The sequence below is a fragment of the Dama dama genome, chromosome 32, assembly GCF_033118175.1.
Source record: "Dama dama isolate Ldn47 chromosome 32, ASM3311817v1, whole genome shotgun sequence".
NCBI lineage: Eukaryota > Metazoa > Chordata > Mammalia > Artiodactyla > Cervidae > Dama > Dama dama.
In genome coordinates this window covers 14,483,004-14,499,060 of record NC_083712.1, presented here as the reverse complement: position 1 = coordinate 14,499,060, position 16,057 = coordinate 14,483,004, and the positions used below count along the sequence as shown (strand labels likewise).

Genomic DNA, 16,057 nt, shown 5'->3' with positions numbered 1-16,057 from the left:
AATCTCTCAAGCAGCAACCCTCTCCAGTGAGCTCAAGTAATCAATTACAGCTCCACTGAGAGAGATGCTTTTTAATGTCCGACTTTGCCAAAAAGCAGGCTAACAGCTGATCCATTCCTAAAGACATTAGTGTCGGTTTTCAAACAATCTTTATTCATAAGAAATGTTCTAAGTCAGGCATCCAGAATTCTTTGGTTCTTAATTTTTTTTTATTACTTCAGTGGTCCTGCTGCTAAGTCACTTCAGTCATGTCCACCTGTTTGCAACCCTATGGACTGTAGTCCACCAGGCTCCTCTGTCCATTTGATTCTCCGTGCAAGAATACTGGAGTGGGTTGCCATGCCCTTCTCCAGGCGATCTTCCTGTACCAGGGGTCAAACTCATGTCTCTTACATCTCCTGCATTGGCCATTATTTAGTAAAAAATAAGTTTAGAAACAGAACATTGACGATAGAATCAATAGAGTTTAAACTCCAGTGAAGAGCTTGGAACATTAATTATGGTGGACATCTGTCATACCTAAATTTTTCTCAGTGCTTTCCCCACATGATAATATCAGTAGTTCTGCACTTTGTGCATTCTTCCTTCCCAGCGCAGAATCCGAAAAATAACTACTTTTCCCAGCACGTTGCTGCCAGGTACGGACATGTGACTCAGATTTCACCAATCAGATAAAGCCTAATGAACCTATGATTTGGTTGACAACATACGGAAACAGGAGACACATCCAAGTTTGCAGGCCTGGGTGTTTAAGTTTGAGGGTGAGTGAACAGGTCTGGACAGTCACAGCAGAGGCCGTGTAGCTGGGTGGTCATTGGTGATAGAAGCAGGACTGGTCTAAGGTCAGATAAGCCAGCCAGTCACATGACCCTTCTCTCCCTGCTGGTTTTCCTTTGTTTTTTAAATCTGTGCTGTTTAATTTCTGCTTTCTTTTACTCCAGTCATTACCCAAATGCTTACCTTGTTTACTACTGTTTTGCAGTGGTTTGTTATGATTTCAAATCCACTTGTTTATGACAAAATGAAGCTGTTTTTAAGAGTGAAGTGGTTTTCAAGAACGAAGTGTGTTTTTTTTTTAATAATTTTTATTGGAGTATAGTTGATTTACAGTGTTGTGTTAATTTCTGCCATGTAGCAATCTGCTACATATACCCACTCGTTTTTTAGCTTCTTTTCCCAATGAAGTTAGCGTTTTGATGTAAAAGTGAAATTGTGTGTCAGGATGTCATCAGCCACGTCCATTCTGAGCACTAAGTTGCTCCGCAGCTGAGGGGTCACTGGGGGCTGGTCACTAAGAATGTGTGAGAGGCAGCTGGGGCAAGGAGACACTTAGGTCACAAACACTCGAGAGTGCTGCGTCCAGGCAAAGGCTGCCCTTTGCTGATCTAAACAGCTCTCCAAAGATCTCTGGGCATTAGCTCCTGCTGTGAAGGCAACTGTTACCAGCAGTGGCCCCAGGCGGGACTGTCTTCTTGCATATCAACTCCGCTGCAATCATTCCAAGCCACAGGTTCTACCAACAGGGGACTTTTCATTCTTGTGCTGGCGGCTGGCCATTAGCTCTGGTTGGTCAAGCCTTTTCCCCGAAAACCAGCTCATAGAAATGTATAGGTCCCCTTGTCTGGGGTGATGGTATGATTAATCTGCAATTGGCTTGAGTCTGTTATTTCTTTATTGGTTTATTAAGAGACATTTTCCTGTATGCTGTTGGCCTGTGAAATTATTATAATCCCCACAGGGAACCTGTGTTAAATAAATTCTTGGCAAAGACACTCTCGGTCTCTGAGCAAGCATAATTTGCCACGAAACAAAACAAACTCCTATTCGACAATGACTTTATGTGGCGTTAGACTTATCATTAAATTAAAGTCTATTTTCTGGAATGTTAAGCCATGATTGACTTCTGAGCCTAAAACTGGTACGTCACAATGAGCCATGTTTTCTTACTTTTTTGTCATTCAGTTTACAGTGCTTATACTTAGCTTAGTTACGAAGTGCCAGATGGCAGCTCATCGCCAGTAATTTATTAGGAAATAGGAAAAACACCATGTAATATATAGTGCTAGAATATGGAAATGCTAACCATCCGTGGCCATGTTTTAAAATTTACACCAATTACCTATTTCTTTGGATACGATTTTCTGAAATGAAGCCCACGTATTGTCTCACAAGATGTTTAACCCTGGAGTCTTTTCTCAGCACTTTCTTTTCTGTAGTTGTGTAAAGCTTCACAAATCAATGTGGAATTCTGGTGCTCTGAATTTTCTGCCCCCGCATGTCCAAGATTGTGCTGTGCCATCTCAAAGATGTTATTCTTTGATGCCTTCCTTTCTTTCATTATCCAATTAGTCACCAAGTTTCTGTCAACTCTGTCCCTACGTGTGTCTTGTGTTTTATCCACTTTTCTCAGTTTTCACTTCATTACCCTAGTTCCAGGCGTCACCTCAGCTGACCCGCTGTAGCCGCGCCCACTGGTCCTCCGATTCTGTTCCTGTCCTCTGTGATTCTGTATACACCAGTTAAAATCATTCCCCCTTGCTCTTAGGAAAGCCTTTCAATCACCTTCCATTTAATTTAGAATAAAGTCCCATGGACTTGTGATGTGGCAGTTTGCTTCTTTCAGACGATATCTCGAGTCAGAGCCCTGCATGCAGGCGGGTGTGGGGAGCATCATGGGCGGTCCCCAAGAGGACCGGCAGCGAGGGCAGTCGGCAGGCGTCACCGTCAGCAGCTGGGAGAAGACGCTCCAGTTCTAGAGGAGAGTCTTCGGGGTACTTGACAGTGTCCAGTATCCGTGGCTCAAAAATAGGGTCATGTTCCCTCCTTCAGCACCATCTCATGCCTGGCTTCGGGCACAGCGGCCCTCTATGAGGTCCGGGGAAATCAAAATGCCACCTATTTTTCCATAAGGAAGTCTCATTCTGGCTCATCACACTAGCATCACTGAGGCCCCACTCTCTGCAAGTGTTTGCCAGGTTATAGAGAAATAGGTTTGGGCTTCGCTGGTGGCTCAGACAGTAAACAATCTTCCTGCAATGCAAGAGACCTGGGTTTGACCCATGGGTCGGGAAGATCCCCTAGAGAATACAATGGCTACCCACTCCAGTATTCTTGCCTGGAGAATTCCATGGACAGAGGAGCCTGGCGGGCTACAGTCCATGCGATCAGAAAGAGTCAGACACGACTGAGCCACTAACATAGTTACAGAGAAATAGACCTAAGAAGATAGAATGTATCGCTGCTTTCAGAAGGCAGGATAGTTTATTGCTTTGCTCATACAAAACACTAGAAAGGTTCTGGAATTAAAATTTGGATGCCCCAATCTGCAGCTAGGGAAATTCCATGGACAAAGGCTACAGTCTGGGAGGCTACAGTCCGTCGGATTGCAAAGAGTCAGAGACGCCTGAGCGCAGCACAGTAATCTGCATGTAGATGCAAGCTGGGCTGAGGAAGAGTATTCTTGAATTCATCTGACTTATCCGTGGGATCAAATATAAAAATACTCATAGATTCAACAGATAAGCTTCAAAAGGACAGAAGACTGGAACCAAGCTGCTGATCAAACACACGTGAGCCAGACTGGGATTCTAGAGCTCCCAGGGAAACAAAGCATCTGGGTTCATAAATGCCTCTCAAGGTCCCTCGAGGAACAGGCATTAAAAGTCTCCAAAAGTAGCTTTCAGTTTAGCAGTTTGTTGAGGGTGATTTTCCCGTTGGAACGGATGTGGAGAACTTGATGGACACTGTCTCAGAGACCCAAGTTTCTTAAAACTAAGCAGTTCCACTGGAAGAGACAGTGGTAGCAGCCTCTGGGGCACAAGACTAGAAGGGTCTGCTCAGAAAAAACCTAGGGGCCAGCCGCCACATGGAGCTCCTGCACAGAGCCCGGAGCGCCCACATGCGAAGCTCAAGGGGAAATGCAAAGTAGGACCTGTGGCCGGAACAGTCCCCCAAACAAGTTCCTAAGGCTGGAACCTTCTCTGTTGCAGACTCAAAATCTCTGCAAAAAGATTTCAGTGTCACAAATGTCACGGTGAGAGAGGAGAGTGTGTCTGGGTGGGCGTTTCCTCCCAAGACCTAGTAATTTACACAGTGCCCGAATTCAGCTCTTGCTGAGAAATCACTTCTAAGCGCCCAGTGTGTAGATGTTCTACAGTTCCCATCCTTTTGTAGGCAATCTGGTCAAGATAAATCCAGATTTTTCTTTTTTTCCCTCAGCTAGTACACTCAGATACCATTGAGTTTCTGCCGTGGTTTTGGCAATTTTAATACAGTGTTCCAGGAATGTAATTTTTCCTGGGATAACTGCCCGCAGCAAGGACTGGTTTTGTTTTCTGCATTTGTTGGGTAGAGAGCTAGGGCTATGGACAATCCTTTCCGACCCAGTATCTGTTTGAACTGCTTGATAAGTGAGGAACACTGGAGGCCTGGCCTTGAGCTGGTAGGGCTCCCGCGGCCCTGACAGTCATTCAGGTGAGAATCCTGGCTGGAGAAGGTGCAGGAACACCCCCTCCACCCTGTTCCTGAGTGAGAACTCCTCTGACTGAGCTGAATAAGAAATTGGTAGAATCATGTCCGGATCTTAATTTAGCTTGAGTTTGGTTTTTTTTTTTTAACTTTGGTAACCCACATGAGCAAATGATTTTAACTGTAGATTCCAACTCCTTTACACATTAACATGCTAAGTGACTTACGCCCTTTCTAAAATTTGTGAAATTCAACAATATTGCAAAATGCACAAAACAAATATGTAAAGTGGTAACCCAAGTTCAAGACACAGGATGTTGTCCCCTGCCACGTACACATTCTTTGTCACACCTTCTGCACCTCAAAAATAACCACTAACCTGCTAAACACGGCCTTGCTGTTCTTCATTTCATGTTTACCACCCAAGCATGTGTCCCTAAAAACAGTGGTTCAGGTCTGCCCTTGTGTGATGTTTGTGCTAAGTCGCATCAGTCGTGTCTGACTCCTTGTGACCCCATGGACCATAGCCCGCCAGGCTCCTCTGTCCATGGGATTCTCCAGGCAAGAACACTGGAGTGGGTTGCCACGCCTTCCTCCAGGGGATCTTCCAGACCCAGGGATGGAACCTCCGTCTCCTACGTCTCCTGCATTGATGGGGGATTCTTCACCTCTAGCACCACCTGGGAAGCCTTTGTGTGAACTTCATATAAATGAAAGCGGCAGTGCTCTGGAGGAGGTAGGGACTCGTTTCTCCGCACTGTGTCTGAGAGCCGGGGGGTGCACAGCTGCTGTTTGTTTTCCTCACGACCAGAAAGCCGCGGCCTGTTTCACTGCCTGTTTGGCCAAGCTGAAACCAGATGGTGTCCTGCTGCCGCGGCAGCTGTTCAGCCTCAGTGCCCGCGATGCAGGGCTGACAGTGGACGTGGTCTGTCCGCTCGGTTGGTGGAATTCCGTTCCACTCTCACAGTTTCAGCCAGCACACCCCTCGATGAGCCTCGTGAGGTTTTTATTGATTCTGGGGCTGTCGCCAATGGCCTAACTGTTCAGTCTCCACTTGGAAAACCGCAAGCTCACAAACTGAAGACACTCTTCTTGGAGGCCACACACGATGACAGCAAACCGTGGTACCACCTGAACCATCTGAGTCTCTTGTTGGGTGCCCAGGGAAAGGGCTCATCCTGGTGAGATCAAGCCAAGCTGCTGACTGCACCAGCCGGTTGGCATCATTGCTGCCTATTCATCATGGCGCAGAACACAGTAACACATCCACCACTGCAGACTGGCAAAGGGGAGGAGCCCAGTTTGGGTGCAGAGGCCAGCACTGCAGCAGACGTGACCCCCATCATCTGTCCCCCTGTGAGGGGAGCTGCATGGCCTGGGTGGGGCAAGCCCCCACCCCCACTCCTTGCGGAGTGACTACATTGGATTCCGCCTCCATAGGCTTAGTAAAAAACGCAACACGCGTTAGATTTCTGGAAACTTCACTGTCCCCATTACTTACGGGCTTCTTTCTGTCATTTGGTTTGTGCTGGTTCTGATTTATATTGATACATCTTTTTGTGTTTTCCTTATTTTTGAATGAGTGCTACATATGTCTTTTTAAAAACGTAAAGAAGTAATTTAAGGCCTGTGACGTTATCTTCCTCCAGAGAGAATGCTTTTCATTGTTTCTTTCTGACAGATGCCTATGGGTGCTAGCAATCTTGAATCACCTTAATCCAATCTCCAGGACTGAAATTTTCTAGACCATGTAGATTGTAGTCATTGAAAGCATCTGGTTTACCTCTGGTTCACTCCTCTTTTGCCTCTTCTGGACATCAGCTCTAAGTGTGAGCCCTCTACCATGGCCCTCGATTTTGGCAGACCATATACATCACATTTTATGTGTCCTTTCCCCCAGGCACTGTTAGGAGGACTGCTTAATCTCTCTGCCATCTCTTCCAATCCCTGGAGCAAGCATGGCCCAAAATCCCTCTCTGGATTTTCCTCTCGTCTTACATTCTTGGGCCAGTGACTTCTCACTTTCTTCATACTTTGTGGATATTACTAGGAATGTGGTTCTAATATTTCACCCAGAAATTTTTGTTGTCTCTGCTGGGAGAATTAACTAGCCTGCCATTACCAAAAGCCAACACTTATTTTGTCAACTTTTATTTTATTGCAGTGTCATTCACTTACAGTAAAATGCACAGACTTAAATGTACACTTGATAAGATTATTAAAACTATATATACTCCATGCTGTTGTTGCTTGGTCACTAAGTCGTGTCCGACTCTTTGTGACCCCATGAACTGTAGCGCCCCAGGCTTCCCTGTCCTTCACTGTGTCCTGGAGTTCGCTCAAACTCTTGTCCATTGAGTCATTGATGCCATCCAACCGTCTCATACTCTGTCGCCCCCTTCTTCTTTTGCCCTCACATGTTACTATCACCCAAATAAAGACAGATAATATTCCCATCTTCCTGAAAAGATACCTCATTGCCCTCTTCAGTCAACCCTCAACCCCATCCCTGGAAACCAGCTTTTTAATTCATATCACCATATATTTATGTGATATTTATAATGTTGAACTTCATATAAAAGAAATCATACAATATGTACTCTTTTGCTTAGCAGAAGTTTTTGAGAATCTTCTATGTTTTGCACACATCAGTAGCTTAATCCTTTTATTGTTCAACTGTATTATGTTTTATAAATATACCACAGTTTGTTTATCCACTTCCTATTGATGGACACTTAGACTATTTCCAGTTTTGATTCCTATGAATATATCTATTTTGAACACTTTTTTAGGATTCATTCATATCTTTTGAATTTTATTTCACATGGAAAATGATAGGGCATTTATATTGAAATTTAGGGCATCTTTATGTTATTGGATATTCTTACACCTCATTACACATCAAGCTACACCTTCCAACCTCATCTTCATCAGTTTGTTTTAGTTGCCATATTTTTGTTTTTTTTCATTAATTTATTCAACAGATTTTTATAAAGCACCACCTAGTATGTGCCAGACACTGTTCCAAATACTTTTAAATAGTAACTTATATAATAGTCCTGACAACCAGTTGAAGTTTTTATTAAAGTTATTATAGTTATAAAGTTATAGTTATAAAGATATTCATAAAAAGAATATATTAATGGATAAAAAGTCAACTAGAGCCTTTATATTTCTGCCAGAGAAGAGGATCATATTTCTTTAAAAAAAAAACAACAACAAGGAAATCATGATTTCAATAGGGTCACACTATTTTCTCTACATCAAAAATATTTATACTAAGATTTAATAACTGGAAAGCACTAGAAACAGGCAATTTTTATTATATCCTCTTGACGTTTAGTATAATCATTTGAATCAATGCTATAGTTAAGTCAAAACAATTTAGCCCCATTATCTCTGAAAATTTATAGACTAATCTGGCCATATTTGAGACTTATTATGATAGCTGACATCTGAATAACATGAAGTTAAGTCTCGGAAACACATCACACACACAGTGTCAACTCATGCATGTAGTACTCGGGATGCTAAAGGAAGCTGAATGAGAGACTTGAAACAGGAAAGATCAGGGTCCCAGGGAGAGGTCTTATCTCTGACACCTGTGTGGTGGGGGGGGGGGGCGGGGAGGCAGAGATCATACCCAGAAAGGTGCCCGAAAGAGGAAGCCCAGGGGCCTTTTTTATTTTCTTTGAAACTTGCTCTGAGAATCACCCCTGGTCTCGGATGTCCTAAAATTCCTCCTCCATTAACCTACTGAAATAGTGAGTTGAAGCTCACCAGTGATGCCCCCTGTCCGTTTCTTGGTCCTCATTCTTTTTGCTTTTCCTCGGTCACTTGACCCTGTTTTGATCACTCAGCGTGGTTTTCAGTGTCATGCATCTTGACTGCCCTGTTCTCTGTCCCCCCCGATCTGCTTCCCCTCTGCTGCTTCAGTGGGACCTGCTCACCAGATCTTAGACTTGAACAATCCAGAAGTATTAGCCCAGTCACCAAACAATCCCCTTTTCCTTGGCTCCCAGGTATCAAGCACACACAAGATTCTATCTCATGGAGTCATCACAGCCTGGATGGCTCACCCCCTGATTTAGACGCTAATTTAGGTACCTGATTAAATGCAATCTTAGTCTGACCTCTCTGCTGTGTGTGTGATTCTGTGTGACTCTGTCTCACTCTCCATATGCACAAATCATACTTGCTCATTCTGACAGTAAGTGCTTAAAAATAGAAAATATGGGCAGTAACTTGAGCACCTATTTTAGAGTCATAACTGTGTTCAAACAGTGCTGTTGCTCAGATGGACTTTTTATAGGTCACCAAAGCTCCCAGAACTCCACTTTCTTCATCTTTTAAAATGTAAATGACTATAATAGACACTCCTTTGGGATAGAATAAGATTGTAAATGAGGAGGTTTATGTAAAACATGTGGCTGATAGTAAGCTCTCAATAAATGATTTCTCCCTGTGCTTTTAACTCCCCTCACATCACCCATTCTAGTAACACAATTGTTGGGCTCAGCTTCAGTTTGATTGATCGAAACCAGTATGATTAGATGGGTTAAGATATGCTAGGTAATCACCCACATCACTCTACCACATCCTCTGAACATGGTAAATGATAAAAGTATTTATCTCAATAAATCACTTAAATTATTAATCAATATTTTATTTTCTAAGAAAACATGAGTGCCAGGAAAATAGGTGCACAATATTTTTCATGTGTCTTTTAGATACTAATAAAATATCAATAACTTATGGTGTTGCTTGGAAGGATCTACAAGGTAAAAAATACAGCATCTAGTTTCTATTTGAAGAGTTCACTTACTATGAGCTTTTCTATTTAGCCTTAATTTTTATTTAGTGATTCATAGAAATAGAGATGGTAAAAGTTGCCAAAGGAGAGTTCATACTAACAAAAGAAAGGTGGGAAATCAAGGAACTCATTAAAATGAAGCATGACATCTTGACATAACGTCCTAGATATTGGAGTTAGTATTTTCCTACTAGCAAAAACTGTAGGGAGTTAAACTGAATGTTCCAATGATAGCAGCCTTATTGAAATAAAAGTGCTCCTCAGCCCCAAAGAATCCAGTCCCCTGATGAGCTGATGTGAAGATAATTATTTATAATAGCACTTACGGGTAGAGAGGAAGGAGTGAAACCTGAGCAGACACCGAGGCGTGACTCAGGTGGGTTTTATTTCTGATTCCACAGCACGGAGTGGGTGTGGGTGACTCAGAGCTCTGTGGTGGCCCAGCTGTCCCCGGGCATGCCTCCCCGGTGCGGGCACATGCCTCCCCGTGCCAGGGGGAAGACTAGCGGGAGGGTCACCCCCCACAACCTCACAGTCAGTCACTCCACCGTCAAGAGTCTGCAGTCCATTTTCATCGCTTCCCAAAGCACATGTGGAATGCTCCACAGGGGCCTATGAACAGCCACTTGGTCTAGTTCTCTGCCTCTGCAAACAAGACCAGGGGGCTTTCCCATAAAGAGGGCTGTGGCTGCTTTCTAATCCATTGACCTAATTTACTTTTCTGGGAACCACTCAGTCCCTGGGGAAAGGAGAAGCCTGCTTTGTTGGCACATTTATTTTACAGCTACACCTCCTTTGTCTTAGGGATGTGTTGTGTAAGTCAGTGCAACCGGATAAGACACGCAGCATAAAAAAGCCTGCGACACTGCCCAGCACGACCCATTGTTGATAAGCCTCTTTATTCCAAAATGAGCCACTTCTGTTCCCTTATGTCTTTGCTATTATTTGTGATTTGGGAACTTCTCAGAAGAATCAGGAAGCAATACAACAACAAACAGGCTTCAAGCCAGGTCATACAAATGTATAAATAAACTCCCTGTATGATACGTCGTTTTGTAACTTGGCATATTATTTTTGACTTTGATGCCAAAATACTGCCACTCTACATTACTGTTCTTAATAATTTACTCTATTTTACTTTTTAAAATATAGCTTGCTTGAGGATTCCCGTATAAATAGTGGCATTTTATTTCTAAACTAAATAAGATACGGTTTAACTGATGTTGAAGCTGAAACTCCAATACTTTGGCCACCTGATGAGAAGAGCTGACTTATTTGAAAAGACCCTGATGCTGGGAAAGATTGAGGGCAGGAGGAGAAGGGGACAACAGAGGATGAGATGGTTGGGCAGCATCACTGACTCAATGGACATGGGTTTGGGTGGACTCCAGGAGTTGGTGATGGACAGGAAGGCCTGGCATGCTGCAGTTCATGGGGTCACAAAGAGTCGGACACAACTAAGTGACTGAAATGAAATGAACTGAACTAACAAAGATTGTGAGCCTAAAAAAATATATTTTTGCTTGGTTTGCGAGAGTAAAGATGAAGCACTTCGGTTTGCTTGAAATTCTCTGAATACAGTGCCTCCTCCAGGAAGCCTTTTGGAACTCTTCCCTACCAGGATCAGACCCTTCCTCTGTACATTACCCTGTCCTCACTTGTATTTTATCTTATTTCTCTTTCCTCCTCTAGACTCTGAGTTCCTTGTAGCTGTGACATTCTCTGCCTCTCCAGCATCCAGCAAAATGCTTGACACACAGCAGGTGCTTAAAACGTGTTCAGTGGATGAATAAATAGCCTGAAGTTATGACTCTGTGGCTTTCCAGTCTATCCACTTGTACATTTTTTTTTTCCCTGACAATGACAGAAGCCACATAATTGGCTAAAATTTGATGAGTGGTCATTAAATCCACAAGTCATGAACTATTCGATAATTTAGCTCATAGTCTACAAATAGGACCATTCCGAAGGTTTGAATTGATGGACTTCATTTTACCCTGATATAAATTTCGCTTACATTCACACCAGGAACCCTTTACCCAGAGTCTTCAGAGCGCTCAGGACAATTATTTCCTCCCCCAAAACTAAGCTGCCTGGCTAGCTCAGTTGATAAAGCAGGTGGGTTCCATCCCTGGGTCAGGAAGATCCCGCTGAGAAGGGCATGGCAACCCACTCTAGTATTCTTGCCTGGAGAATCCCATGGACAGAGGAGCCTGGCCGCTAAAGTCCGTCATGGGGTTGCCAAAGTCCGACATGACTGAGCGGCTAAACAACAGACAACAAGAAGGAAACACTCTGTACATTAACGTCAATACCTGGATTTTGAAACTCAGAGCGGGGAGATGCGGCGTCATCTTATACCCGGCTCGGAAAGTCAGGCGTCTCAGAGCCCGGCACGTGTTGCCGGCGCTCCCCCGGAATATTGTCAGACCAATAGGCGTGTGCGAGGCACTTTTATGGACAGTATAAATATTTTGAGCTGGAGGCATCGCCACCAGCTGATATTTTCTTTCCTCAGGACCAGCTGTTCAGGAGCATCCCGGACCGGAGCCAAGCACTTTCAGGACTTGGATCTGACCCGGCCCGGCGGCCCGGCCTGCGCAGCAATGTCGGTGGTGGAGGAAAACCGGCCGTTCGCCCAGCAGCTCTCCAACGTCTACTTCACCATCCTCTCCCTTTTCTGCTTCAAGCTCTTTGTGAAAATCAGCCTGGCCATCCTCAGCCACTTCTACATAGTGAAAGGCAACCGCAAGGAAGCGGCTCGGATAGCGGCCGAGTTTTACGGAGTAACCCAAGGACAAGGTATGTGTCCGGCCTGCGCTCTGGTTTCACGCCGACTTTATGTTTCATCCACAACCCAAGAAAACATCCCAGGTTTCCTCCTCTAGGGACTGATTCAAAGTGACTGTTTTGCCAACTTCTCATCATGGAAAATATTTAAGTCACTTCCTGGCCTCAGGAAAAAAAAAAACGAAAATAAAATTACGTTTTGGGGTTTAATCAAATTGAGGTATGGTTGCAAAATAATCTAATGGGAACATATTCTAAGATGTTTTCTTATTCATAAATATTTTTAAACTTTTAACGTTTCACTTGCCAAGCCATACTTTTACAGGGTTCAACTACTGGTTTCACTTCAATTGTCCTTAATATACCAGAGTTTTTATGATTTGTTTTAAATCAAATCTTTAGGAATATGTAAAATGATCGTTACAGGAGAAGATTTGAAGGTTTTGTTTGTTTTTCACAGTTTTTATTTGCCTGAGATTAGCCACTTCATTATAAAGTAAAGCACACTGTGGAAAATACTAAGATGTGTGGCATGGGTTTTCCTGATGGAATTTTTGTCGCTTGGCTCAATTTGTAAGAAATTGATTACAAAAGGACAGGAACATGAACAAAGGACAGGAATGAACAAATGTTGTGTGTATGCAGCCAAGTACATCCATCTATATTTCTTAAAAGAAATTGAAGTATGAAATTAAGTGAGTAACAATCATTTTAACCATAGACTTGAAAGGCTGTAAAGCAATTTTCATTCTATCGGACTGGTATTTTGTACAACAAAAGCAATTCTTATGGTGGGCTTCAAGGTGACATTTCAGTTTCTTAAAGTCTTTTGATTATTTCTGGTTTGAAAATCATCAGGCAAGCATGCACATTTTAGAGCCCCAAATACCTCTAAAGTAATTTAAATTTTTGAAATCAAAATATAATACCACATAATTAGAGAATGTATTTTTTTAAAGAATGCTTAGAATAGAAAGCTTGTATCTGCTTTTCTATATTTTTTAAATTGTGGAATAACTTATTTTAAAACTCTAGGTGACTCTGTAGGTATATGTAAAATTGAACAAAGGTAGAAAATATTTTTTGGTGTATGTGGTACATAAGAAATACATTTTCCCCCCAAGGAAGATCGTTCTTATGCAAAGTGAGAAAGTTATGTGTTCGTTCAAAGTGAGGAAAATCTAAATGCCAGGATGAAACCCAGACGAGGAAGGTGGGCTCTAGAGGAAACAGGCAACATTTGATCTTTCACCCACCAGCTCAGAGTAGGGTAACTGTTTAAATGCCGTATATACCATGTGGGTAAAGGAAATATTGTGTTTTAAAAACCAGCAAGCATACGAGATTAGATTTTAAAGTAAACCTCGTGCTTTTAGATATAAGACTAAATAGATGATGCAGGCATAAGGTGATGAAGTTTACGGTCACGGGCAGCCCGTAACTCATTACTTCATAATCAAATCCCGTCTACGTGTTATGAGAACTGTCGTACACAAGAACTGAAATATTGGCTAGAAATCCAACATTTTTGGTGAATTGACAAGGGTTTTAGAGGAAGCTTTGAAATCTCCTTTTGAACTTATTTACAAATAAAAGAAACACTTGTTCCTTCTTTAGCCTGATTTCAGTCTGTTCATGCTGGGAAGCCCCCGGGAAGCTGGAAAATGGCTCCCATGTTCCTATCTGTTTTGATGAGTTTGTGTTAAGATATATTAGAACTGTGGGACTATATTCCAAAAAGGAGAGAAAGAAATTAACACTGCCTAATAGAAAATATTTTTTCTGGGAACATAAATGGGGAACATCAAATTTTCACATCTGTTATATGTTGTTTTTAATTTTGTACCTATTTAACAAGATACTCACTTTCTATAGTTTGCATTCACATATATATTGACCAATACAATATATTATAATTTGTATTCAGTGTAAGAATAATCAGTCTCCAATTTTATTTAATATTAGGAGGACAGTCGGGAACCTTACAAACTCTTGGTCTACCTCTAAGAATTAATTATTCCTTGCCTAGGAAGAAATTATACTCTGTTTTAATATAGGTTTTTCTTTTATTTACTATGATTAAACTATTTTTATTGTGTTTATGTTTTTATAATTAACCAATCAGGCTTAATTATCTTTGCTTAATCTAGCAATTTCCTCCTTCCTAGGAAAGATTATCACCTTCGTTCCACTCTGAGTTAGATTTCTCGTTCCTACTTTCAAGACTTAGCCAGATTGTTCCCCAACATTTCTGATGGGGAGCTGCCAAATTCCATGAAATATGAGATGGTGTGTGTATTTTCATATCTTTCATAATCACGGAAGACCCTGTTGACAACAGTCTGGATGTCCTCCCAGTGAGCAATAGTTCTTTGGTAGGAAATAAAAGAAACTCTGTCTTCCCGGATACTGTTGCAAATCAGCTCATTGTCTTAGACAAATACTGGGTGATCTTTCTTAATGCACTTTCCAATCAGGCTGGAGGATCGGGGCAAGAATACCAAAAAGCAACATGGTAACTAAAATTGTTTAAGATTGTTTCCTTCTTGATCCTTTTGCTATTCCAATAAGCCATGGAAATCTGACTTTTCACCCTTTTATCAACTCCACCATCATATTGGAGGGACCTGTTAGGCTTTTCTATGTAACTATTTTCCCATATGGTTTTTGCTGTTAAATGTCCTAATGACAGTCTCCACATATCTGAGGTCTAGTCTATTTTTAAAGCCAGCACTTTACTTTGAGGCTGATTCAGTGAAACTAACGGGAGTTGAAAGGTGTCTCCAACTGTTACATCAGACAGTACAGAGAGCAAGTGAGATGTGGGGGAGAATGCCGATTTTATGAAATCCCTCCAAAGGTGTGGAAGAAGCATGTGCAACTGACAACCCACAGACACCTGGAGAAACAGCTAAGGGTCTACCTTTCAAGTTTTATATTAGGCTCTTAGGAGAGTTCAGTATTTTAACCTACATGTAGACAAGGTCAGTTCTAAGTACGTGTTTATTGAGCACCCTGGTATCAAGGCATTGAAGAAATAGGATATAAAAAAAAGCAAAATGTACTGTTCCCAACTGTAAGCAGGTTATTCTAATTGAGGAGATGTCTGTTGTTAAGTCACTAAAGTGTGTCTGACTCTTTGAGACCCCATGGACTACAGCACGTCAGGCTCCCCTGTCCTTCGGGATGATGTATAATTACTTCCCAAATACACTAAATACCAAATGAGCCTAAAGAATGGAAGGTCAGTTTCAGATTTGGACCTTCAGAGATATTTTCATGGAGGATGAAGATCTTGAGTTGACTCCCAGGAACCCAGGAGGGAGCAGAGGCAGGAGTTAGGGTGCACATATGATGTTAAGAGACAGTAGATTTGCCTGGAGTTGAAGGTTCATGCAACAGAAAAAAAATGATAATAAATTGGGCACAGATATGAAAGAATTTGAATAGCAGGCTAATCAATTTGAACTTAACTTTGACAGCAGTAGGAGTCACTGGGAGTGTCTGGTATGAGGGAAGTTTGGAAAACATATAAAACGCTAATTTAAGGTCAATTTATACAGTAGTGATCTTTGGAGTTGGGTAAGGGGACGGGTTGAAGTTGGCAGATCAGTTAGACCCCACCATCAGGAGATGAGGCCCTAGATTTTCTGATGGTGGTGGTCTGAATGGAAAGAAAAGAATGACAACAAAAAATAAGCAAAAAGAAGAAGAAATGAATGAACTTGATGATACCTTTAAATACACCAGCAGAGAGAGTAGTGGTTACCTTAGGGTCTCCCAGAATTAGATGGTGACATACCTAAAGGAAAAGTCTGTCAATCAGAAGAAGGACTAATTAGCCACCCAGGTGGGTCTGCAGTACCCAGGTAATGCCACCCCAGAGAGCTGGGTCCTCAGCTGCCTGGAAAGTCTGATGGGTCACCTCTTCTAGTGTGAAATGTCAGGGTGAGTCGGGAAATCGTAGTGTTAGACTCTGAATTCCTG

The 16,057-nt window shown here is 42.3% G+C and overlaps 1 protein-coding gene across 1 annotated transcript in view; it reads left to right on the top strand.

The window, feature by feature from the left end:
- Positions 1–11,871: 11,871 nt before the first annotated feature.
- Positions 11,872–16,057, top strand: part of ASB5 (ankyrin repeat and SOCS box containing 5) — a 39,011-nt gene continuing 34,825 nt past the window's right edge. The window contains exon 1 of the mRNA XM_061134623.1: positions 11,872–12,082. Coding sequence (XP_060990606.1) covers positions 11,887–12,082 — 196 coding nt within the window. The 5' untranslated portion in view covers positions 11,872–11,886. The remainder of the gene's footprint in view (positions 12,083–16,057) is intronic.